The sequence below is a fragment of the Metopolophium dirhodum genome, chromosome 6 (genome assembly GCF_019925205.1).
Source record: "Metopolophium dirhodum isolate CAU chromosome 6, ASM1992520v1, whole genome shotgun sequence".
Classification (NCBI taxonomy): domain Eukaryota; kingdom Metazoa; phylum Arthropoda; class Insecta; order Hemiptera; family Aphididae; genus Metopolophium; species Metopolophium dirhodum.
The window spans coordinates 3886757-3911711 of record NC_083565.1 but is presented as its reverse complement, the minus strand read 5'-3'; the positions used below and the strand labels follow the sequence as shown (position 1 = coordinate 3911711).

Below are 24955 nucleotides of genomic sequence, written 5' to 3'. Positions count from 1 at the left end.
TAAAACATATTAATTTCCTTCTTTCCTTGCTCTGCCGGCCGATTTGGTTCCGACGTCTTTGCCAATCGCGCGCGCCATCTACCGATAGACTTGTAAACATGTGAACTAGGCGGTTTATATTTTATCTATATGACCATAGAGGAATCTATCCATCTATAACTGAGGACATTTTCCTTTGAACCCAAACCTTGGAAATTCCTTAGGAATATTCTACCTTTGAAATAAATTTCCTTCTAATGAGAATAAGTACAATAGATAACAAGTTATAATAAAAGGTCATAGATAACACCACTCCCAATTCAAACATAAAAATATAAACGGGTACCTACTATAATATCCTTATTATTAGTAAATTAGTTAAAAAAGTAAATGCTACTATTGATACCATATATATTTTCAGAACTTACCAATGTGAAAAAATGAAAAAATTTAATATTGTCCTCTAAAAAATATCTTCTGCACGTCATGTGCTACCGCGCGCCCACCGACGTCCGACAAGATAAGATTGTGTATCTGATGAAACATTTGGTCTATTTTTTTAGGAGAAAAATTGTTCACCAAAAACAGAGTATACCAAATATTATTTAAAAGGTAAATACAATTTAGGTAGAATACCTAAATATAACTAAAAAAGGTGGGCAAGTGGGTGTCGCTCTGCTGTACAGTAGGTTACAAATGGGTCACTGTGATGAATGGTGTTAAATTTGAATTCAATGATACAATATCATTGTATAAGAAAAACGATTCTAAGCGAAGACATTCAGTCAGCCTATGATATTACTAAGTATATTTGATGATATTATTGTAAATAAAGTAATTTATATATATCCTATTTACATGGAACCTTGTTTTAAATTTTCAATCCTTAGCTGTAAAAGTTAAACATTTTATACATTTTTAACTACAAAATAATTATTAAATTTTGTCAAAATTTGAACTTCCAATGCTTATAAAAAAAAAATTGTGCAAATGTATTTTTATTATTTTTGAACTGCTAAAGCAACAATATATCAGAAGCCTTATATTAAATTTTCACGTTTTTTTTACGCAACAAATACAATTTTGTTGACAACTATAGAAAAAAAAACTAAAAAAATCCGCTCAGAATCTAAAATATTATGCTTACAATACCAACTAGATAACATTAATTTTAATCGCAATACATTAAGTAATTTGAAACTTTTAGAGCATTTCTTTCGTTCTTCTATATACCAGAAAACAATATGACAGATCAAAATAATATTTTTTTTTTAAACAAGTCTCGTTGTTATTTAACAATACACTCCTCGGTTTGCATATAAAGAATTTGATATTAATTTTTAACCAATCTTATTCTTCTTTCTAATTAATTTAATTCAAACATCAAACTAGTTTCAAAATTACTTAACCAGCCTTGGAAACAGAAGTAGGTACCTACACGTGGGTATACTCTCCCATATATATATAGTAATATAGACAATAATATTATATAGTATTGTATAAATTAAATTGTATTATGTTTATTGTTTATATCTGGACCTTCCTATATAGGAAATGTACCTAAATGTCTAACGAGTAACGCTCAACGTACCAAACCCATCGAAAATATTTTAGACAACTATTATATTTAAATTATTAAATTTTTTTACTTCCTCTTTTCAGTGGTAGTTCTGTAAAGCATACGGCGGGAACGGCAGCTGCCAGTAACAATTTTATTGATGCCTATTTTATTTTATTGTATAATATAATATATTATATTAAATAATAAATAATTAGTTATAACTAGGGGCTGGAATTATATTCTTTTGCATATTTTTTTTTTAGTCTATGCAGTCAGACGGGGATTCGAAATCTTACAAATCATGAAACAGGTTAATGGCAAACGTTTATTTTTTTTTCCATATTTAGGAATATTTCAAGATAAAAGAATATTTCGTATAATAAAGAATATTAGAGAATATATCGATTCATTTTTATAGATGTTCGATATTTTTTGTTGCAGTGGCGTAAATATTATAAATTATATGTCCGATAATAGTGATATGATATTGATAATTGATATAATACATATTTATATACCATCGTATATACGGGACTTATTACGGGACAGTCACTAGCAATTTTTTATTCCAATTTAATTCATGTCACATGTGTAGCTCACATGTTCAATAGGGTTGCAGATAGGGTTAGAGAAATGTATCCAGACATAAATTAATTAATTAATAACATAAAAAAGTATTTCTAAAATCTCCATACCATGTACAAGTGTATAAAGAAATATTACCAGATATTCCGTTACCCCCTGAACCAGTATTAACCAGATGGGGAACGGGGAAAGCTGCTATTTCGATAATTTCTAAGGTTTAAAAAAAGTTATTGATGAATTAAGTTGTCAAAAATCACCCAATAGTAATATAAATAACTGTCAAAATAATTGAATATTAAATATTATTATTAATAATTTAGTCAAACTTTTCAAAACATATGTAGTATTTTTTATTATGTACCTATTTATATCAGGTTCTTGTATTATTTTCTTAATTATTTTGCATATTATGTATCTATTTATATCAGTTTTTTTGTATTATGTGTTCAATTATTTTGCATATAAATACATGTTTTTAATTCAAGAGAATATTTTAGTAAAACAGCATATATTTTGCATATTTTACTATGATTTTTAAAGAATATTGGAAGAATATTTTCAAATTTTTAAGAAAATATTAGCATCTTATTTTGGCGTATCCTATTTACATGGAACCTTGTTTTAAATTTTCAATCCGTAGCTATAAAAGTTAAACATTTTATACATTTTTAACTACAAAATAATTATTAAATTTTGTCAAAATTTGAACTTCCAATGCTTAAAAAAAAAATTGTGCAAATGTATTTTTATTATTTTTGAACTGCTAAAGCAACAATATATCAGAAGCCTTATATTACATTTTCAAATCTTAGATTTAAAAATCAGGTGAGTGGATGTCTCTCTGATGTACAGTAGCTTACAAGTGGACCGTTGTATAATGGATTGTATTAAACTTGAATTCATTGATATAATATCATTGTATTAGAAAAACGATTCTAAGCGGAGACGGTTTGTCAGTCTGGATATTTTATATTATTATTATTTATTATATCATGTAAGTTGAATTAATATTATAATATTATTATTTTTTATTCGTTTCGATGGTGATAAACAAAGCGTTGGAAATTAAAGTCCCATTTGTAGCGGTTTTTAGTGATTTTTCGGTGATTTTTCCCGTGGCATTAAATAAGTATTGATAAAATCGAAAAATTACCTCTCTAAAGTACCATTTTTATCCAATTTGCTAAAAGATAAGGTACTATATATTGAAATTGAAGCACTACTTCTGGTAGAAAATTTGTATACAGGATATATATAAAAAAAAAAATAAACACTATTGTAAAACCACTAGCTTCCTCGCTCCACTCAGAATCTAAAATAAACATTTTTTTGAATTTCTAACTTAAAATAATTAACATATTTTTGTGATTTGAACGCACATTTTGTCAACATTTGAATTTTAAATGCTTGTAAAAGAAAATTGTGCATACGTCTTTTTAATATTTTTGAACTGCTAAAGTAACAATATATCAGGAGCCTTGTATTACATTTTCAAGATTTTTTACCCAACAAATAAAATTTTATCGGTAATCATAGAAAAAAAAACTAAAAAAAAAGCGGGTATGTGGATGTCGCTCAGCTGTACAGTAGGTTACAAGTAAGTCAACGTATAATAGATTGTATTAAACTTGAAATCAATGATATAATATCATTGTATAAGAAAAACGATTCTGAGCGGAGACGGTTTATCAGTCTGGATTTTTTTAATTTTTATTATTTATTATAGCCTTTAAGTTAAACCTCCCGAATGCACCAACTAGATTCACTTTCCTATCAAACAAGATACTGTTGAAGAAAATCGAAGAGTTTTACTGCCCCAAACCGTGATGACAGACACGAAAATAAAAAATACAAAAAAAAAAAACACATCACTGTAAAATCAGTACATTCATCGTTCCACTCAGAATCTAAAATTAGAGACTGAAAATGTCCATTAACAGTTCAAAACAAATCAAAATATTTTGAAAATTTTATAGTGTATAGAAAATGCTAGTAAAAACAACCAGTGAAAATGTCATGTTTCTACAGTCATTTGTTTTAGAGTTACACCAAGAACCAAGATTTTGCGTAAAGTTCCCGTTTTTCCTTAATTTTTATTTTATTTTTTCAAGTGTTTTTGAAAACCATTGGGAATTTTAAATTTTGACCTCCCAAAAGTACCAACTAGATTCACTTTCCCATCAAACAAGATACTCAAGTTGAAAATTGAACCATTATTTCGACTACTTATCGTGTACATAGACACAAATACAAATAAAAGAATAAAAAAAAACACTTCATTGAAAAATCAATACATTTATCGCTCTGCTCAGAATTTAAAATTTATATCAATGAATAATAATTATTATAGTTAGTATCTTATTCTTATAGGTAAGTACATAATATATAATAGAATATAGAATATAGATTGTACGGTATGCCTCATAAATAAATTACGATAACATTATATTATATACATAGGTTTATTGAATTTACAAGTATACTAGCTTTATAGTAGAAACTATGAACTTATAGCTATACCTCTACGGCTCTACAACATTACAACTACAATAATAAAGGAAGGCACTATACAAAATATTACAAATAACACAAGTTTACAACTATTGTTTACTATACCTCTATACGGCTATAATATACGTCCGTAAATCGTAAATTTGTGGAGTACCTAATATTACAATTTACAACTAATATAGTCGCGTAATATTAACGCTCGAATAAACTTGAAGGTATTTTAGAATTTATTAGAATAATTGTTGTGAAACTTAGATTAATATATAGTGTTTAGTAATATGATATTTATGACTTGGTTATTGTTTTATGTGTCTTAACAGCCTAACATTTACATTTTTATTTTACAGAATTATACAAGTGTTATTATTTATAAGCATGTATAAATTAATGATGATCTATACCTACTATTTAATTTGTACTTTTGTAGTTTGCCGTATGCTTAAAATTAATACTTACTGTCTTACTATGGTTGTTGGATGCTGGGTGCCTGGGTTCTTATTTGAAGTAGGTAGGTATACAATCTATATCTGTTTTTAAAAATACTGCAGGCGTCACTATAATACATACTAGAGTGTAGACAAACGTCAAACGATATAACAACTTACAAAATATAGACGGTTTGGTCAATTACTATTTACTGTAATGATTTAAGGTGTATACTTTATTATTAGCCATTCATATAAAAATAATAATCCTTTAGTGTAGATATTAATATATCACAGCTCATTCAAAAATCGTATATTATAAACTATAGCACTATAGGCACCTATCTATAAATATTAGATAGTAGATACATTTATTGACTTTTAACTAAGACATACACTTTATTTTCTTGCCAGAAAAAAATTGAGAGTGCTTATATTATTAAATAATATGACCCGATTATAAGGAATTAAATCTATAGTACCTACTCAGTTGATTGGCCAAATTGTTAGGGGAACACTGTGGGGACTCTCAACTCTCAAGCCATTATATGAGTAATAACCACTTCTATTTGCGCCTATGCTATGATGACATATTCGTATTCCAAACGATCATTAAATGTATAACATACGCATGCTATTAAATATACCTATAGGGCTATAGAAGCTAGTTACTTACCTTATGTATAAATATTTAATGTGGGTGTGTATAAAACATGTATATCGTATATGAATATGATATTATGATCGGTATTATTTATTATTGTAGAAGGTAGGTCCGGTTAGGTTATATTATTAACAGAGGAAGTATGATTAAAATTAGTTGTTCAACGGATATACGCACAAATAACCACATACGATATATAATATTTTGTATTTTGTACTTAAATTTTTTAATTTGTTGATGACTGTTAGATGTGATTGCGAGAAGCTGCTATTTCTATTGCGGGACTTGTTGTTTTGGAAAAGACCTTTGCGGAGTCTGAAAAAAATAAAACATTGCTCTTTTAAACTTTAAATTCCGAACTTCTACTTTAAGTTTTTACAAACATTATTCAAAATTCTAAAACAATATATACATTTTATTTAAAACATCGTTGCCAAGTAGCAATGGACATTTTAATAACAATAGAAAATCATTCTTGACGAAAGCCACTGTTTTAACTCTCCTATAAAAAATTAAAAACTTATTCCGATTTTCGACAGAGGAAACGCTAAATAAACTATTTAATTTAAATTAGTTTAATCAAATAGTCTGAATAGAGAGTAAAGTGACTAAAGTGATTAGTGCTATTACAGAACATAATATACATCCATACAAAATATAGCCGAACGTCCTTTGAATATTCAGTTATGAACACGTGTCACGTTAATTTAATCAAAAATACTAAACAGCAAACGAGATGTATATTAATTAATAATTATAATATATAGCTTAAAAAATGATTTGCATAATATATTAAAACTGTACTTTTATATTTATAATTTCGTATGTATGAATTAAAAACTATGTATGCCTAGTACCTACCTAATTACATGAACATTGAACATGATTTAAAAGATAAAATTACAAAATATCGATTAAAAAAAAACCATACCTGGCTACTTATAAATTCTTATGAATTGTTTTGTCTTTTTAAGCAACTACAACGTGGCAATTATAGCACCTTATTGTTTTACATATTACGCATAAGGATGAAACATCCTCGATATAGAAACGTGATAATGTATAATTTGTAGGTATTAAGTAACGTTCAGATATTGGATTCTACTTATTATTAAAACTATAAATTGCTTTTTGAGCATATAATATTACTGTTGCAAGAATTACTGCAGCATGAATACAGTACCTAGTGTCAATAATGTGTATGAATATGTAATGTGGTATAATATGTACCAGCTAGGTGTCTAGGCATATGTTTTTAAAACCAGTATAGTTCCGTATATTAAACGACTAGACTCCATATGATTTATTATAGAAACTCTAGAAACCCAATGACTAAAGAAGTCTCAAATATATGTAAGAAAATATAAATTAAGATCCTAGTCTACTTCAATCTATGCAAGAAAGCTGGATATGAAGATTTTCTTTTTCCATTTCTAGGTAGGCAAGTAGCCGTTATCAGTTATCACGTCTCTTTTCGACGTCCCTGCAGGAGAGCTGCACCTGAGCTACAACTGGCTATGTATATGGTATATCTACTTAATACTTAACATATGTTATATTATGTACATATATAAAAATATACTCCTATATTCTTTAATATAGTGTCTTATAGTTATAGCTTGGCAGATCGTAAATGGACTACGCATGACATCCTGTCTGGCGTAGTAGCGTGACTATATGATTACTCCTTTCTATTGGCTAAATTAACATTAGGTTTCAGATCACTTATTGTATCATCTACGCGCACTTCCTAATCCCATTTCCTTCTCCCGACTTCACTATCGCAGCTTTCCGCTAACGCTCCGTATGAAATAAAATAAATGTATTTTAGATTCTGAGTGAAGTGAGGAAAGTGGTGTATGTGTATGTAAATTACTAATTACTAATAATTTACATGTTATATGTCCCGTTTTTGTCAAAAATTAGTTCAATCTATCGAATTAAGAAATTAATAATAATCATACAACACAAACTACATCCTTACTCCTTAGACATAGATGCTGATCCACCCATCCTTAGCACAATGATTGATCAAAATCAATAAGTTAAAATTTAACATATCCATTACAGTGAACTATATCTCAATGACGAGATATATACCTACATTAAATACACCACTACAAAACTATGCTGCTGCAGAAGTGAGTTTCCTAGTTTTTGTTGTTATTCGAGCTACGTTGTAAAGTACTAAAAATAAAATAAAATCAGATACAAAAATATATATATTATATATATATCAATATATTATGTACATAATTGTAAAATTTGTAAATTTCATGCTCTTAAAACTCATTATAAAATATAATATATAATGATATGCTTTATAAAACAAATTACATTAAAATTCGATTATATAAGTGAATTACGTATTGTTTAAAACGTGCAATAATAACATTGCACGATACGTGATAGGTATAACGTAGGTATTATTATATAAAAGTTGAAAAGTATAATATTATTATTATGCTTTGTGACACAAATATAAATGCAACAACATGTATAACAATATTTATTATTATATTATGTTAAAAATAAATGATTGATATCACTGTTTAATAAAAAAAAATAATAATAATAATAGGAGGGGAAATAATAAATTTGTGTGAGTTGTTGAAATAGTATTGCAATAATGCGCTTTCGAGTGCGCGGACAGCATAATATTCGCATAATAAATAAAAATGATAATATTACGAATATTATCGTATAGCCTATAATTTTTATATATATATATCTCACCTATTTCAATAAATTTGGAAGACTATTGCTTAAAATAACTACTTTATACTTCAATGGTTCCATATCGCCCGTATGTTTATATAATTAAATGAGCTATTTAACAATAGTACGTACATACTCGAATTATTATTATAATATAAACCTAAGCACGCGATGTGTAATATTATCTGAGTAGGTAGGTATTGGCAAGTGGGTAATAAATAAAAAGTTTGTTAATTGTTGGTTTTTATTAAAGTCATTTTCCTAGAAAATGCACACAGAAAAACCGTGTAAATTTCGCATCGTACGAGTAGTGAGTGCAGGAAATTGTTTAATAATAAATAAAGTTTACCTGGATTACTATAAAATATAAATTCCACGAATTTACAATATTATAGTATTATCAATATTAAATGATATTATATTATAATTGTATTCAAATTTCAAATTTACCATCCATTACAGTGACTCACTTGTAACACACTGTACAGCATAGCAACAGCCACTTTCCCACCTTTTTTGTTTTGTTTTTAATAATGATATTTTGTGTAACATGCTTTTTCATAAATTAATATTTAATAAAGTATAGCTTAATAATTTGTATAATTGTATGAACTATTTGTATGTATTTATTCATTTTTGAACAGTCTCTTACGACACTGTTATCAAAATTTTAAGTGTCTACGCCTTACGGTCATTTATTTTTAAATTACAACAAAATAAGAAAAGCGTTTTTGTCTTTTTATTTTTTTGATGATTTTTGAAAGTAGGTACCTACTGCAAATTTATAATTTTTACCTCACAAAAGTACCAACTACATTCACTTTCCTACTAGAAAATATAAAAAAAATTGAAAGTCAAAGTATTTATTTTACTATAAACCTTGAAAACGTACAAAAAAAACATACATCATTGTAAAATCAATCCATTTATCCCTTCACTTAGAATCTAAAATGATAATAGTATAATGCTTACTTTAATACCTGCAGATATTTATGTAATATTTACGTCAAATTAGTTATGAAAATATTGTTTTCAGAAGTGGTCGAGTGGGTGGGTACTGGATAGGTTATGGGAAGTTGATTTGGTGATCGTGATTTACGCGTTCCTCCTAATTATATTATACAGTATAGGGCTGGGATTTCGATGCACTTTTCATTTTTTTTCCAGAGGTTGCTGTACGATGATCGTCTGGTCACAAATCCGTAACATATACTTTTGAATGAGAATAAGAAAATTTACTTTGCATTTTTTGACAATTTTTGATTTTAACGACATTGTTTAATTTTTAGGGCATTATAGGGTTTTAGGGCATTATTGGAGTTTTTGGGTCCAAAATTCAAATTTGAAGTTGTATTTCAAGATTTTACATGCTAACGTGAGTTTTTATAAATTTATATATTTTTATATAATAGTAAATGATTAGGCGTTCTTTAAATATTCACTCATCACTTCGGTAGACGTTGAAAGGAGCTTCACTATCTACACAAATTTACTTGGGGATAACAGAAGATCGTTTTTATTCGAAAATCTTAAACAATCTCTGGTTATTATTCAGTGTAACAGTTGAGAGTGTACATTTAAATTAATATATAATCCCAAATCTATCAAAATAGTTAGAATAATAATATAATATAAGGAAATAATTGTTTTTTCACATTAAAAGAAATCCAAGTTGAAGTTTAGCCTATATAAAAATTATTTTTATCACTCATATTTTACAATTTATTAAAAATAATAACATTTTACCAGCATTTTTTTAGTGCATTATTTAGAATTTTTAGGGCATAAAAGCATTTTTTAGGGTTTTATAGGGCATCACATTCCCAGCCCTAAATTATGTAAGTACTTCGATATTATTTGATATTAAAAACTTCATTAAAACAATGTATGTATTTATAATAATATTTATTGAATTATCAATTATATAATTCGTATGTATTTGTAATAAAAATCATTTTAAATATTTCTGATCCAAATTTTAAGTAACCTCTCACCTCCCCACAACTAACCATCAAAATACGTCACTGACAGATTCACTAATACCTATATTGTGCATTAACACGACTATATTTCACCAAAGTTTTACTTGGATTTTACACTATAGATACATATTACCAACAAATTATAGGTAGTATGGATAAACATTAAATAATAATCTATATAGGTAGTAATTTAGTTTATTAATTATAATGATACTGTCTAAACGAGTGCGAGTTTATGTTATGCAGTGCAAGTGACATATTTACAGGGAGTGACCAGGGTGATATATCATCATCTCTCAGAGCTTTTTTTTCATGTTATTATTATTTATTTAATAAATCTAAATAATATAATACTATCCAGAATTTCAGTTTACTGTTATTAAATATTAATGGATATTAATTAAAAAAAAAAAAAACAATTCAATTTATATTTATTATTTTTTAATTTTTTAGAAGTCAAGTAAGTAATAATGAGATTTTTATGGATATATTTATAATTATTTATAATTATATATAAGATATCAACCCATTTAAAAAATCGTAAGTACTCCACTATGCAGTTCGAAAATAATTTTTTTTAATTGTATCAACATCATGGTTATTATCTTACAATTTGATTGTATAATTATGTACATTAAGGGGTTTTTACAACATGATGTTTAAAAATGTTAATATAAATTAAATTAAATTAATTTGTACATTTAAATTTTTTTAAAAATGTGATTATTTTTTGTGTGTCAGCATGGGGTCCTATAGCTTCGTATAGATTGTCTGGTTATTGCATTTTTCTGGCCTCCGTGAAGATTTGGAAATGGATGATGATGTGTTTTGACTTTTGCAAGAACATATTGGAGGTTCGGTCTTTTTCATTAGGTATCCATGGTAACTCTCGTATGGCCAATTCTAAGTCGGTTCATTTGAATAGTTGAGATAATTAATAGTTATAATTATACGTAATACGCGTATAATAGAATTGTATCTATATATTGACTTTACCATTTGGTAGGTTAGGTTATATATACCAAAATTAGTTTTTAGTGTGCTCGTAAAATTAGTTTATAAAATTATTTGGAATTGACGAAATTACATAATGGTTGGTTTAAAAAGAAATATTATTTTAAAAAAATGATTATAAAGAAGCATTTTCAATTAATTTACTAGAGCGCGTTTTAACTCTTTTGTTTTCAAATTCTTCTTAAATTCAATATTAATATGTGGATATTTCTCAAACGACAATGAAATGTACAATAATATTTCATTGTTCATTTAATATAAATAGCCAATAGGTAGGTCCCAAGGTCCCTATAATTTATTCTGTTTCTAAATCACATTTTTTTTTTGTACAGAATCGAATTCGGACAATCGTTTCTCAAAAGTGATTTTGTTGTTTCAGATGAATAAAGGTGTTGTAGTCTACATTCTACCTATATAAGCTGCAGTAGGCACATTACATTGTATACACACGAATACACGATAAGTTGACAGACACACGAGGTCATCCAGGGTACCGTTATCATGTGCAGCGTCGCAGTGGCCGGGTCGTTATTTCCTTATCAGGAGACCGAGTGCGCGCGGTCTTTTATTCCAATGGTCTCGTCATTCGCCAATTCGATTCTGGATTAAATGTTGTGAGTTCCACGCGGTTAATTTTTCTGCTGTGCAACTTTTTTTCTTTTCTTTTTTGTGTTTAGTGCGATACGAATACTGCCTTTAGCTCCAATGTGTCAAAAGTCATTTTCCTTCCAAAAGTATTTTCCAAAGCCGTAAGTTCCATGCATATTATTATGTATACAGCATACACGGGTGTCATGTATTTGGGTAATAACTATACTTTTGGTTAATTCTCATCAGCTATTGTAACAGTTAAACGGTATCTATATAATAATAAAATAAACAGTATCTCGTTGACGTTATAGTAAATACAAAAATAATTATAATGCATCTATAATATTATAAACACTGCACGCGAAACGTAATTATAATATTTTCATAATACGGAAGTAAATATTATACTAACCCACTGGCGTAAGTATGATTGTTTGTTTAATCGCTAAAAGCTTTTTGAAATACTCGACCTTTGGCAGCAGATAAAACAGTGCGAAATGTATATATAAATCAGTTAAACTAGGTGTGGTTGTAGTTAGGTATATATACATAATGTATATATCATGAGCTTCGCGTAAGCTATTCAAGATGATAATATATTATGATTATTAAAAATGGATCGATGTGGTGAAAAGTTTATTGTAATGCATAGGATACATTATACGCGGAGTTAAGTAGCATTGTAGATATAGACATATATATAGTGCAGACTCCTTGCGAGTTATAAACATGTCGTACGCTTTCACTGGACTGCACTACTGCAGGAACGCGAACGGGAAACGAACCGTGCGCTAAAATCGTTTTTCGCAATGCTTGTAGTGCCATTTTTTTTACTGTCCAAATCGTTCTCTGTATTAAGTATTTGTCCAGACATTTAAACGCGTCGAAACCTGGTTCGATCCCGTTTTAAAATTATTAATGTCTCGCCGAGTGTCTGTGTAATGCGTGTGTGTGTGCTTGTGTGCGTGCAAGCGCAGGAAAAATAATCGATACCCTCTAGCGTCGGCCATGTTTGTATTGTTGCGTCCTGCGCCTGACTAACCTTTAATGACCAACAGCTGGGTTCTCGTTTCTTATACTTTGTTTGTCATTTCGGCGCTGCGGTGACAGTCGAACGCTAGTTGTAACTTTTATTTCAAGGCTATAAATCACCCGAATCCTGTCGAAAAACATATTTTGTGAGTATAATACATAATATATCATTATATAGTTATTCTCGTGACCATGTAATAATACATAATAACACACGAATGTATATTGTATTATATATATGTCAAACACTTCGTTGGTTTTAAGCTTTTCGCCAAAATGTCACATTCTGTCATCATAATTTGTTTTAAATATACTAGTGCCGAGTTGCATAAAATAATTATTTTTGTTATAGTTCACTAAAACTTAATGAACCGATCACGGGCCACTAAATCATATTTAAGGGATCATTGGCTCACTATTGATTCATTCAATTTTTAGTGATTGCAACCTATTATTTAATATTTTAATAAAGTTGTATATTGTACAAAATTGTACTTACAATCATTTTATAACTATTTTCATTAAAATCTATCATAATTATATATTTATGATATTTCATTAGATATTATGCCAATATATTAGTACATAATTGATAGCATAATCGATACTTAGGCAGGTATAGTATTAAAATCAGATTAACTCCAAAATTAATAAGTTATCTGTAGGTATATCGTTATAATAATCTTATTTTATAATTGGTAATTACTCGGTAAGTAATAAGTATAATTTTTAAAAATATATATATATATTTACAAACTAATAAATTATGAACAAATAATTAAAATAGTAACGATTTTGCTACCGATAGACACCAGACACGGTAGGTTATTGGATATTTTACTTTTTTAACATAAATTATATACAACAAAATTAAAACTAAGACAAAAGTTATCATTAGTATTTTATGGAATATAGTACCTACCATGAATGATATTAAATATAGGTATATTCAAACGTATAAAGTACCTATGTAAAGTATATATGTATCAATGCCTTAGACGCGCATGTAGTCCAATATTATAAAGTAGTCGATGCATAATAATGAAAAAAAATGTTCACAATAATAATCATTAATTATAATATGAATATTGAGCATATTCTATGAATTCGACAAAATACAAATAACCTAATAGTTTTAGTTGACTGATTTGAATAATGCACTTGGCTCCAACAAGTCTATATGTCTTTTTTAATTTCGGACCGCCACGCAAGACTAGTGTAATAAAGTGCAGCCTTTGTGGCGCCAAAAATGGTCGCTCAGACCCAATCAATATTGCCGGTAGGATGGAGGAAATGAATACGTCCCGTCGGCCGTCTTAACATTTCACGCATTTCACGCCCTGGTCTTGCAAACTCGTTTCTGGGCTGCAATCGTCATTGTATTAGTGCATTGTGATTTCGTGATTTTTTTCATAATTAGGTTTAAAAGGGTTTGTTTTTGAACTGTATAGAATCTATACATACTATAGATAATATACTGACTGTTCATGTTTATTTCGTTTAACTAAATAGTATTTGTATAATATTATATAGGTACCAATAGTATGGTTAAGAAAATTAACGTTTTGAATAAAAAGAAATAATTATTTACAATAGTTTAAGTTAATATAGTTACTTTACCCATCAAATATTCAATAGACGTTTATAACTTTTCGAAAAGTTGGTTGAAATATAATGTGATGTAAATTATTATGAAAAGTTTGTCGTATAATATAATGAATTCATCTAACGTTCAAGTTTTCCCTAAAAAGTATAAAAAAATCATTGTATTATATTGTAAAATATTAAAATATTTAATAGTTACTGATAATCCCGTATAGTGATTTAACAAAATAATATTTAATATCGAACATTAAGTAAATCCGTTTTTATTTGAATTACATATTAAGTTATAAATACAAACGAAAAAAAAACATTACTAGTTAATTATATTTATTAAAAACACGCGTATTGATCAAACACTAATAAAATATTTTATTGGTTGTTAACTCAATTCAATTGAAAATTTGAAAACAACTACAACTATGTGTCCATATAATGAAGTGTTTAAAATAATATAATTTATGAGTGCTATAGTATTAGTTAACTCATTATTTATATCTTATGTTAATTACGCATGTACTTATTTGTGTTATCCAGGGTGCATAATTTGAGGTCAGAACACGTATGGTATGTTGTGTGGTGAAATAATTAGATCCCCAAATCGAAGTCCATACGCTACGTTGTTGTCGTCACTATATCCGATGATGACTGCTGCAGTTGTTGAAGACGACAATTTGCTTGGTAATTACTAATTGTTTTATACTTTCTTCGTATTATTTGTGAAGTTAATTGGCAGTGGAATATGAAAATAAAATGCATTTAAATGAAATCATTTTTTGAATGATACATTTTAGTAATTATTTATAAAAATAATTACCAACATTTTAATTTCTACTTAATTATTGTAATTTATATTATTACGGTATAGTAACATAAGTGTTAAACGCATAAGCGCAAATAAACTATATTTTCGGTGCTATAGGATATTTTGATGAAATTCAATAAATACTTTTCTTATGGAATATTTCGTCTTGTAGGTATATGATCAATTTTTTTGTGTGGGGGGGGGGGCTAAACCACAAAGCAAACCATTAGCCCTTTCTGGTCGGTTTTAAAACACCCTATTTGCGTCTATAATAGATAAATGGTAAGTGGCTAATTGTACAATGTACTTATCATTATATACTATGTATGTATATATAGGAATGTTATAGGTATTTAATCTATAATATTATTACCGAAATAGCATAAAACATTTCTAAATATTGATCGAATTTTGAAATGTTCAAGTTACTTATAATATACACTGATGTTTGGTACTTGGTTATTTCTACAATAGTACAACGCAGGGTAAACGAAATTAAAAATTAATCGTATTCATTTAAACAGTTGTACAAATAATAGATATTCTTTGTAAAATAAATGTTTAGTACGAATCTTTCATCATGATATAATAATATAATATATTTCAAATCATCTTGACTCTAGAGTTTAATGGCAGTAGCATTTTTTATTTTGTTTTGAGAAACTGTATATTATTCATCCGGGAGTAGGTATACCCCATATATATATCGATTTTTATGTTCGAGCGTTATGAGTCATCTCTACTATATAGCGGCGAGCTAGCTGGTTTACTGTGCGCATGATTATTACTACACACGACTACAGTTGTACTACGCATAATAATACGTTTTCTTTATTTAGTTTACCATAACAATATAATTCATTATGCTTTTATCAATGGACCGTGTTAAAGTAATTGTGGGTGCGTATTTTTTTTTATAAATGATTTAATAAATTAATAATTATTTATAAAATCAATATAAACTTAAAAATTTGATTAATTATTCTTAAAATTAATGTTTTGTTTATTACTTTGTCTCGAAAATAGATACGTAAACATGGTTATTTTTTTTATAAACATAACAATTTAACTATTGAAAATAATTTCGAACAATAAACCTACAACAATTAATGAGCTTTTATTGAATATTTTAAGGAAACTACTAACTAGCTAGTAGAGTAGTAGTAAAATATTATGTTAAATGATTTAATAAATATAGGTATAGAGGTATAATTAGTTTATTTCATTAAATGAACTTGTCAAATTAGTCATAATAATATGTAGGTAGGTAATTATTAAATTCTAAAAATCACTAGAATCTATTTATCACTATTAACAATTATTTACTGTTTAGTATTATATTATAATATTTGGTTTTTAATATTTACCAATGAATATACATTTATGTATACCTAGTACACATGTGTAAATATTTATATTTAAATTAACGGTTAAGAGGACGTTACAGTGCTACACCTGCATGTCTTGTCTCTATCACAGCCGTGACATAACAAATCTACGTACCTACCAGATTCTTACTAGTTTATTTATAGTTAATATTAGAGCAAATTTACATAATATCGAATTTGTAGAGAGTAATATATACTTTGCCCAGGCAAAGAGGTTTTTTCACATATTCATTATAAAACGAGTCATATGCATTTGGAAAATTAATAATTTTAGTACTTTTAACTCATTTTAAAATAAAATTAACCAAGAGAAGATAATATATTACAACTTGTATATACGCATACATAGACAAAGACATATCGTCATAAAAATAATAGTCTATGACTGCGTCAATATGGGTATTTATCTAAATGTTGAATATTAAAATATTTTACCATAGTATAGCTATAGTATGCATTTTTTTAAAGATATATTATAAAAATGAGCATTGTGAATTATGACCATGTTCCAACTATAACTTAAAAGTACGACTAATGACTATGATGTATTTATAGTTAAATCCATAACAAACAAAAAATAAATAAATAATAATTATTATTATTATTAACTTTCACAAAAATGTTGAATTTTTTTTTAGAAAACGGTCGTCTGAGTTACGAGAATCCAAACTATCATCTTGCTGGAACTGGCCACTTAGCCCTAGATGATGCATTGAACTCAAACCTAACATCAGCTACTGACTCTCCAGCTGGGTTCAATTTGAATGATGACTGTATATTATACTCAGAGCTTTTATGTCGGGAATTTGACACAGTCTGTAATATTAACACAGACAACATTAACAGAAAACGCTACAAATCATTAGACTTGGGATCAATGGGCGTGGACGTGTTGGGACAAACCGGAAAAAATTGGTAATATATTGGTTTGACATTAAAATTGTTCAAAACTGCAGTAAATCATGTGATTGTTTTATAGGAATACAAATTTAAATCGTAACGTGACAAGAGACATGAATATTACAAATCAACATGATTTAACAAACGTTAGCAACCAAAACCACCAAATGCAAGTGTCATACGTAAAACCAGATTTAATCGAAGAATCGGAGCAAACAAAATGTAAAGGCGGGAAGTAAGTTTATTCGATCAATTAATAATACACGTTTGATATATGCACATGTTATATTATTATTATATTTATTAATGATCAAATAAAAAATGTATAATATATACCTACCTATATAGTATAAACGAAAAACGCACGCCGCCTAATACTCTATCTTTGAACAAACAAAAGGATACATCTAATATTAACATGGATATACAACACATACAAGGTGATTTGAATAATGATTTGTATGCAATTCCAATGAAAAATAATTCACACGAATGCACCGATGAATTGCCAGCTGGATGGGAAAAACACGAAGGTGCGTACAATTTTAAAGTGGTTTTTTTTCTTCAAACAAGCTATAAGTATTGAACTAATTCCATTTTAGATAACGATGGTCCTTATTATTGGCACATTAAAAGCGGGACGATTCAAAGGGAACCTCCCGAATACAGTGGTAAAAATGAACCTAAAACACCATTGGTCAAAGATGCAGAATCGGTAATGACAATATAGCTTAAAATATTAAATGCCTATAGGTAAACTATATAGCAGTGGCGATCCAGAGTGGGTGCAAAGGGGGCATTTACCCCCCCCCCCCCAATCGCCGTAGTTTCCCTTTGTTTTACACTGTGTTTAGCCAATTGTGTAGCCAATTTATGTATCTTTTGTACTTTTACCCCTCCATGCCACCCCTAAAATTAAGCCCTTGATCCACCACTGCTATATAGTATTATACTAAAATCAATTCTATAATATTAATTTGTAATAGATAAAACAGTAACAAATCATTTAAATTATAATTTGTTAACACGTAGACTAAAAAATTAAAATATGTAATCTACGCATAAAAATTAAATAAAACTTTGAGACTTCAAAATATTAATTATTAGAACTATATATATTAAATATATAATATAATGTATCGGTATTCGTTTAAGGTATTGAATAGTTTTCAAAATAACACCGGAGGTTTAATAAGTTCAGTGACTAGAAGTACAACGAGCTCAGCTCTTGAAAATCTTTGTTACCAAAAGAATAGAAAAGAAGACATGGCTTATAAGTAAAATATTTAATAAAATAGTATAGCATTCAAAACATATATACCGACGTTGATCTCACTAAATATTATGATGTGTGCTTTAGACGAAGAAGTTATCCAGCTCGAATCGAAAACGAAAACAAAGGTATACGATTTGCTGTGCGTTCTTTGGGATGGGTAGAAATTTGCGAAGACGATTTAACCCCAGAAAGAAGTAGCAAAGCTGTGAATAAGTGTATTGTTGATCTATCACTTGGACGTAACGACTTTATTGATAATGTCGGGCGATGGGGGGACGTGAGTACCTATATCCGTATACCTAAGTACCTAACTGCTAAATAAATATAATTTTTTTTTTTTAATGGATAACATTTCAGGGAAAAGACCTCTTTATGGATTTGGACGAAGGAGCGTTGAAATTAATAGATCCAGAGAATCTCACTGTGTTGAATACGCAACCCATACACACAATTAGAGTATGGGGAGTTGGACGAGACAATGGCAGGTTTGTTAGCCATTGATATCATATTTATATTGTTACCTACATTAATAATGTATTGTTTTTATAATCCATTGTTCTGTTTTTTCAATGCTTTACCCACAGGGAAAGGTAATAATAATAATGTATACAATTTAATTATGAGTTTAAAAAAAATAATAATAAAATATAAAAGTAATGTAGCATAGTGGCATTAGATAAATCCATAAATCGAACTAACAAAATTATTTCTTAGAGATTTTGCGTATGTAGCTCGTGACAGAATAACTCGGCGACACATGTGCCATGTGTTCAGATGTGACATGCCTGCTCGTACGATTGCTAACACTCTTAGGGACATTTGTAAAAAAATCATGATCGAGCGCAGTCTCCAGCAGAACATTTCTAGATCTACAGACATAAGTACACACTAAAACATGTTATTTTTTTAAAAGGCGACTAATTAGAACCGTTTCGTAGATACTGCAACAAAAATGAATCAGCCGGTTAGACCGACGAACCTTCCATTGGAATATCGTAAACGTAGAAGTTACCGAGGCAGTTACTCTGCAACCACCAACTTGAGTATACACACGTCTTCTTATATTATTCAATTATGTAATAATTGTGCAATATTATTTTTAAAGCTCAATCATTCCCTACACCGATGGAAGAACCACGTAAAGTCATTCGAGCCACTTACTTGGGTTCAATTGAAGTGAGCAAGGCATCCGGAATGGATGTACTAAATGACGCGATTGTCGCTTTGGAAAATTCTCCTACATCAGTACCCCAAACGGTTACAGTTGCTGTAGCACCTTCAATGATTACCATACAACAAGATACTGTAATACGATAGATATTCAAAAACACGCTGAACACAACCATCCATTATATCTTTTGATTTTCAGGATGAAGGAGATCAAATGGTTGAATGTCGTGTGAGGTACTTATCATTTTTGGGAATAGGTCAAAATATAAAACAATGCGCTTTTATAATGCATACTACCCAAGATCTGTTCATTGCACATGTGTTCGAGTGTGATCCATCCGCTGGAACACTTTGTAAAACTATCGAAGCAGCATGCAAAGTATGTCAAATAGAAATCATATAAAATATTAAATACAATGATTAATAATTGTTGTTTACATTTTATTTTAATTTTTAATTTTTGCAGTTACGATACCAAAAATGTTTAGATGCACATCCTCAAGGTTTGAATCCAAATGCATCTTTAAGTCACAATATTAATAGTCCAAATGTAAATGGCATATCAAGGAAAGGTATCAGTTCTACATTAAAGTCATTGGTGGGCACCATCACGGGTCGTAAAATGAAATTAACCCAATCCTGAGAAGAAGTCTTCACGCTACAGGTACAAATAAATAACTAAAACTTAGAAAAACTTATTTACATGATTTTTTTTATAATTTAGGAAGAATTAACGAATCCTGGAGTGCGTGAAGTAATACCACATAGACATTTGCAGTCTCCACACACTATAAAATATTATGCTCTATCGACCAGTTTACAGTCGTTGTTGTCACCAACCATTGACAACCGGACCATAAATAACCCTTACTAATTCTTGATTAAGACACTAAATTGTGACTAATAATCACTTAGGGAAATGAAGCATATGAAGTAACTTTAGTTTACTCATTTTGAGATACCACTTATCTAAATAGGTATAGAGTACTATAGAAGACAGTCCTTGAATATGTTTTAATTGTGGACTTGATCTTACTCGTCCTTCAAAAGCTGTGTATTATTAAATAATAATGTATACTTATAAATATATATATATATAGAAATTAGGCCTTCAAATGTTGCTAAAATTTATAATTACTATAATACTATGAAAAAGAATCTCATTTAAATTAAGCCAAAGCTGGTTTTTTAATCATTAGGAAATAAAGATGACAATAACCTGAAGTTTTACAAGCATGTAGACAAAAATTTAAAAAGCACCTTTTTTATTTTTCTTAAATGCTCTCCACATATCAAGCTTTATTTATAATATTTTTTTTGACTGATAATTTTTTTCTTCAAACATAATTATTTAAAACCTATTAATAAATAAAACAAAATTAAATTCCTACTATTGAGTGATCTCGAACATTTTGGTACATGGGTTATTTGTAAATTAAACATAGCTTGTTAAAAACTAATTCTTATTTAGGGAATATGCACAACTATATTGATGTTGTGAAGTTTAGAGCTAAGCTTTATAAGTGTTAAAATAAAAAAATAAATAAAAATATTCAGAAGTTCACTTAAATTGTACATTTATTCAATATTATGACAGTCTTAGTTTTTATTTTTATTTTCCAATATTGGTTTACATAGCCTAAACCGATTTACAAAAGTTTAAGGTATTAATAAATGTGAATTATTACATATTGATTCATAAAGTTTCAACATTTTAAATGGAAAAAAAATTATAAAAACAAAGCCTTAACTTTTCTACCAACCACTTGACGGTCATAAAGTGCATTGAACTTGTTACAGTAATCATTTACTTCATTACTACATTTTGTCAATACTCCCAAGTAAGCAATCAGTGCTACATCATTACAATGTGTATACAAATCCCTGTAAAACTCTCCAGATTCCATAACTGGCAGTCGATGACACAAAGAAACGAATTCCCTAGAAAATAGAAAATGTTTAAATATAATATATTTTTTATTGACAAATAATTTATAACTTAATTTACTTAATAATTGTTATTGATTTCATAATTGGATTTTTTTTTTTATTATTATTATTATTATGCTAATATTTCTGGTTATAATTAGTTTTATAACAAACACTAAATAAAATAAGATTTTGTTTATTATAATATACTTAATATTTTATAGAACCATTAAATCAGCCATTTTTAATTAACTAATTTATCTAGTACTATATTGATTGTATTTGAATACAAATCCATCTTGGACAATAAAATGGTTAACTTTCTGGTATGAAAAGCTCTTAAATAGAAGATATCTTCATGTATGGTAGTTGGATGACATATTATGTAATTATAAATATAAAAGTAAATTACATATACATCTGCAAATTCATTAACGCAATGAAAAATAAATTAAGCGATTGAAGAAGATGAGATGTAATTTAAAAGTGAAATCAAATTACTATTGGTGGTATTTTATAAATTATAATCAATTATATAAAAGTACAAGTAATTGGTTTTAATATTATTTGTAAATGGGTAGGCGAATTTCCGGTAAGCAAATCAATGTGCAAATCGATATAGTCTTGGACAAACATTGTAATTAGAACATAATATGATGAATTTTTGGGCTGAAATTTTAAACCATATGCAACTGATTATTAATTTTATTATAATATATACTAGAGAAATTGCACTTAAATACAAATATATACAATATACACATTATTTATGTTTATTAAATAAAATTAAGTGTATCGATAAATTTATGTAAAAAATTAAGCATTCAAGAAAATATCTGTACCTACTGATTAACTGATAACATTAGTTACCATATTGGAATTCAGACCTTGATACAACAATACAAGTTGGTATGCAACTACTATACATCAATTACATAATTGATGCCCTATATAATTGGTTGTATTGAAAATCTTGCTTGGTTATAGTACCAGTGAATTTTATTTTTTTAACAAATATTTTTTTTTTGATACTCTGACTGTTATTTATGGCATTCTATTAGACTTCAACAATCATTGTTTATTTATATATTATTTAGTACCAGGCACGGACCTATCAATTTAACAATATTAAGTATTACAAATTTAATTTATATTTTAAATTTATAGATTTTAAGATATATGAATTATTTATTATATAAATAAATACATATTATAATATAACACTGATAAATGGGGGGGGGGGGGGACTAAAGCCTCTTAGCCACCCTGAATCCGTGCCTGTTACTGGTGCCTAGACCTATTTTTTTATTGAGAAGATCAGGTAGTTTCTTTTGAGAAATTTTGGTTGTGAATTGATAGTTGATGAAAAAAAAAACTATTATTTAGGTATTTAGGTACTAAATAATCAATAATATATAAGTTAAATTTCCTTAAGACTTAAATTTAAATTATTCACCTCAATAATTCGTTGTTTACTGATTCATCAGTTTTCTTTACTTCCTTCAAATACTGGAGTAACATTTTAACTCTACTATGGAGCATCTTGATGGCATTAAACTGAACAGTTAATGTTTCAGCGACCAAACTATTTTCTTGTGCATCATTGCTTGACATTCGTGCAACATGATCAACACCAATACGCTCTGCATCTTCAGTAGATAAGGTGTATGTTAATTCAACAAATAACATTTTTGGCACTCCATTCATTATATCAATAATGGATTCATATACTTTGACTGGCAGATCAGTATGTCCACCATGAGGATCCATTTTCAAAAATATGGGACTTTCAGCAATATTTATGATTTGCTTATGTACATCAATATCCCGAAATGTCGGTTTATCTGAACCAGTACCAGTTATGTACCATCCAAGAAAGTCCAAGTCACAAAACACCTAATTCAATAAATATAAAATTAGAAAAAATAAGGATCTGAATATTAAAACAAATTGCTAATATTTATCATACATTCGTACCTGCTTGAATTGTTCTTCTTTAGAGTTGTAGTAATCTCTATCAATAACCATCGTCACATTATCTTCAAGTAGGGTATATGACAATTCAAACGAGTTCATTATTTCAAGAGTTCGATCCTTTTGTTTACCGATCAATGCCCCGATTGAAGGAACTGAACTACCAACTTGAGCTGTTAAACGAGTCCAGTGTTCAGATATATTAAGGATGACTAGTGGATGTAAAGATATAGACACACTGCCCGTAACATTTGTAGCTAAAACATTATTTTGAGGTTCGTCTACTTCCATTTCCACACTTGTGTTTTCCATATTGGAATAAGTTTAATTAAATATTAAAAGAAAAGAAATTTTAACACAAATTTAGGACCAAATCTTCGAATTAAATAATAATTTTAAATTTAAAAAAAAACACTTCTTATTAATAATAAAATATGTAAAATGAACAATAGTCAAATACGAATTTAATGTTGTTATCACTTTGATAACTGATGTGCATTAACCACATCTGTATTTTTTTTATTCCGTGTTGTAATTTGGTTGTAACTATAAACCATAATCCAGTTCGTGGTAACCAAGATTTATTGATAATAGGTGGTGTCGGCCATAGAGTGTCTCTATGGTGTTGATCATATTATTATTATTATTATTATCATATTATTAACTAGTTTATAGGTCTATGGTGTCGAATGAGTCGATGGTGACCACGCGTCCACGCCACCACGGACTAAGATATAATATATCTTATAGTCCGTGATGGTGACGTACACGGATAAAAAGAACGTATTACCTAGACCTCTGGTTAACAAGATCCCATGGTTATCTAGATCCCCGGGATTAATATTTAGA

General features: G+C 28.3%; 2 protein-coding genes across 4 annotated transcripts; one reads left to right on the top strand and one right to left on the bottom strand.

Annotated features, from left to right (window-relative positions):
- Positions 1-12004: 12004 nt before the first annotated feature.
- On the top strand, positions 12005-21067 carry LOC132946591 (protein Fe65 homolog). 3 transcript variants are annotated; one of them, XM_061016638.1, is made up of 15 exons: positions 12005-12188; positions 15202-15345; positions 17496-17772; positions 17837-17992; positions 18106-18290; positions 18360-18472; positions 18913-19034; positions 19118-19310; positions 19391-19518; positions 19748-19914; positions 19972-20076; positions 20139-20338; positions 20403-20582; positions 20670-20867; positions 20928-21067. In XM_061016638.1, the coding sequence occupies exons 2-14, from the start codon at positions 15234-15236 to the stop codon at positions 20844-20846; spliced, it is 2115 nt and encodes a 704-aa protein (XP_060872621.1). In that variant the 5' UTR covers positions 12005-12188; positions 15202-15233; the 3' UTR covers positions 20847-20867; positions 20928-21067. The 3 variants fall into 3 exon arrangements, with proteins under 3 accessions (XP_060872621.1, XP_060872622.1, XP_060872620.1); XM_061016639.1 differs by lacking the exon at positions 12005-12188 and adding an exon at positions 12434-12450; XM_061016637.1 differs by lacking the exon at positions 12005-12188 and adding an exon at positions 13050-13208.
- A 696-nt stretch (positions 21068-21763) lies between these two features.
- On the bottom strand, positions 21764-24579 carry LOC132946592 (COP9 signalosome complex subunit 6). Its single transcript, XM_061016640.1, has 3 exons — positions 24110-24579; positions 23589-24028; positions 21764-22144 (listed from the first exon to the last, which is right to left on the bottom strand). Exons 1-3 carry the CDS (start codon positions 24416-24418, stop codon positions 21934-21936), a joined length of 960 nt encoding a protein of 319 aa, XP_060872623.1. The 5' UTR covers positions 24419-24579; the 3' UTR covers positions 21764-21933.
- Between the last annotated feature and the right edge of the window lie 376 nt (positions 24580-24955).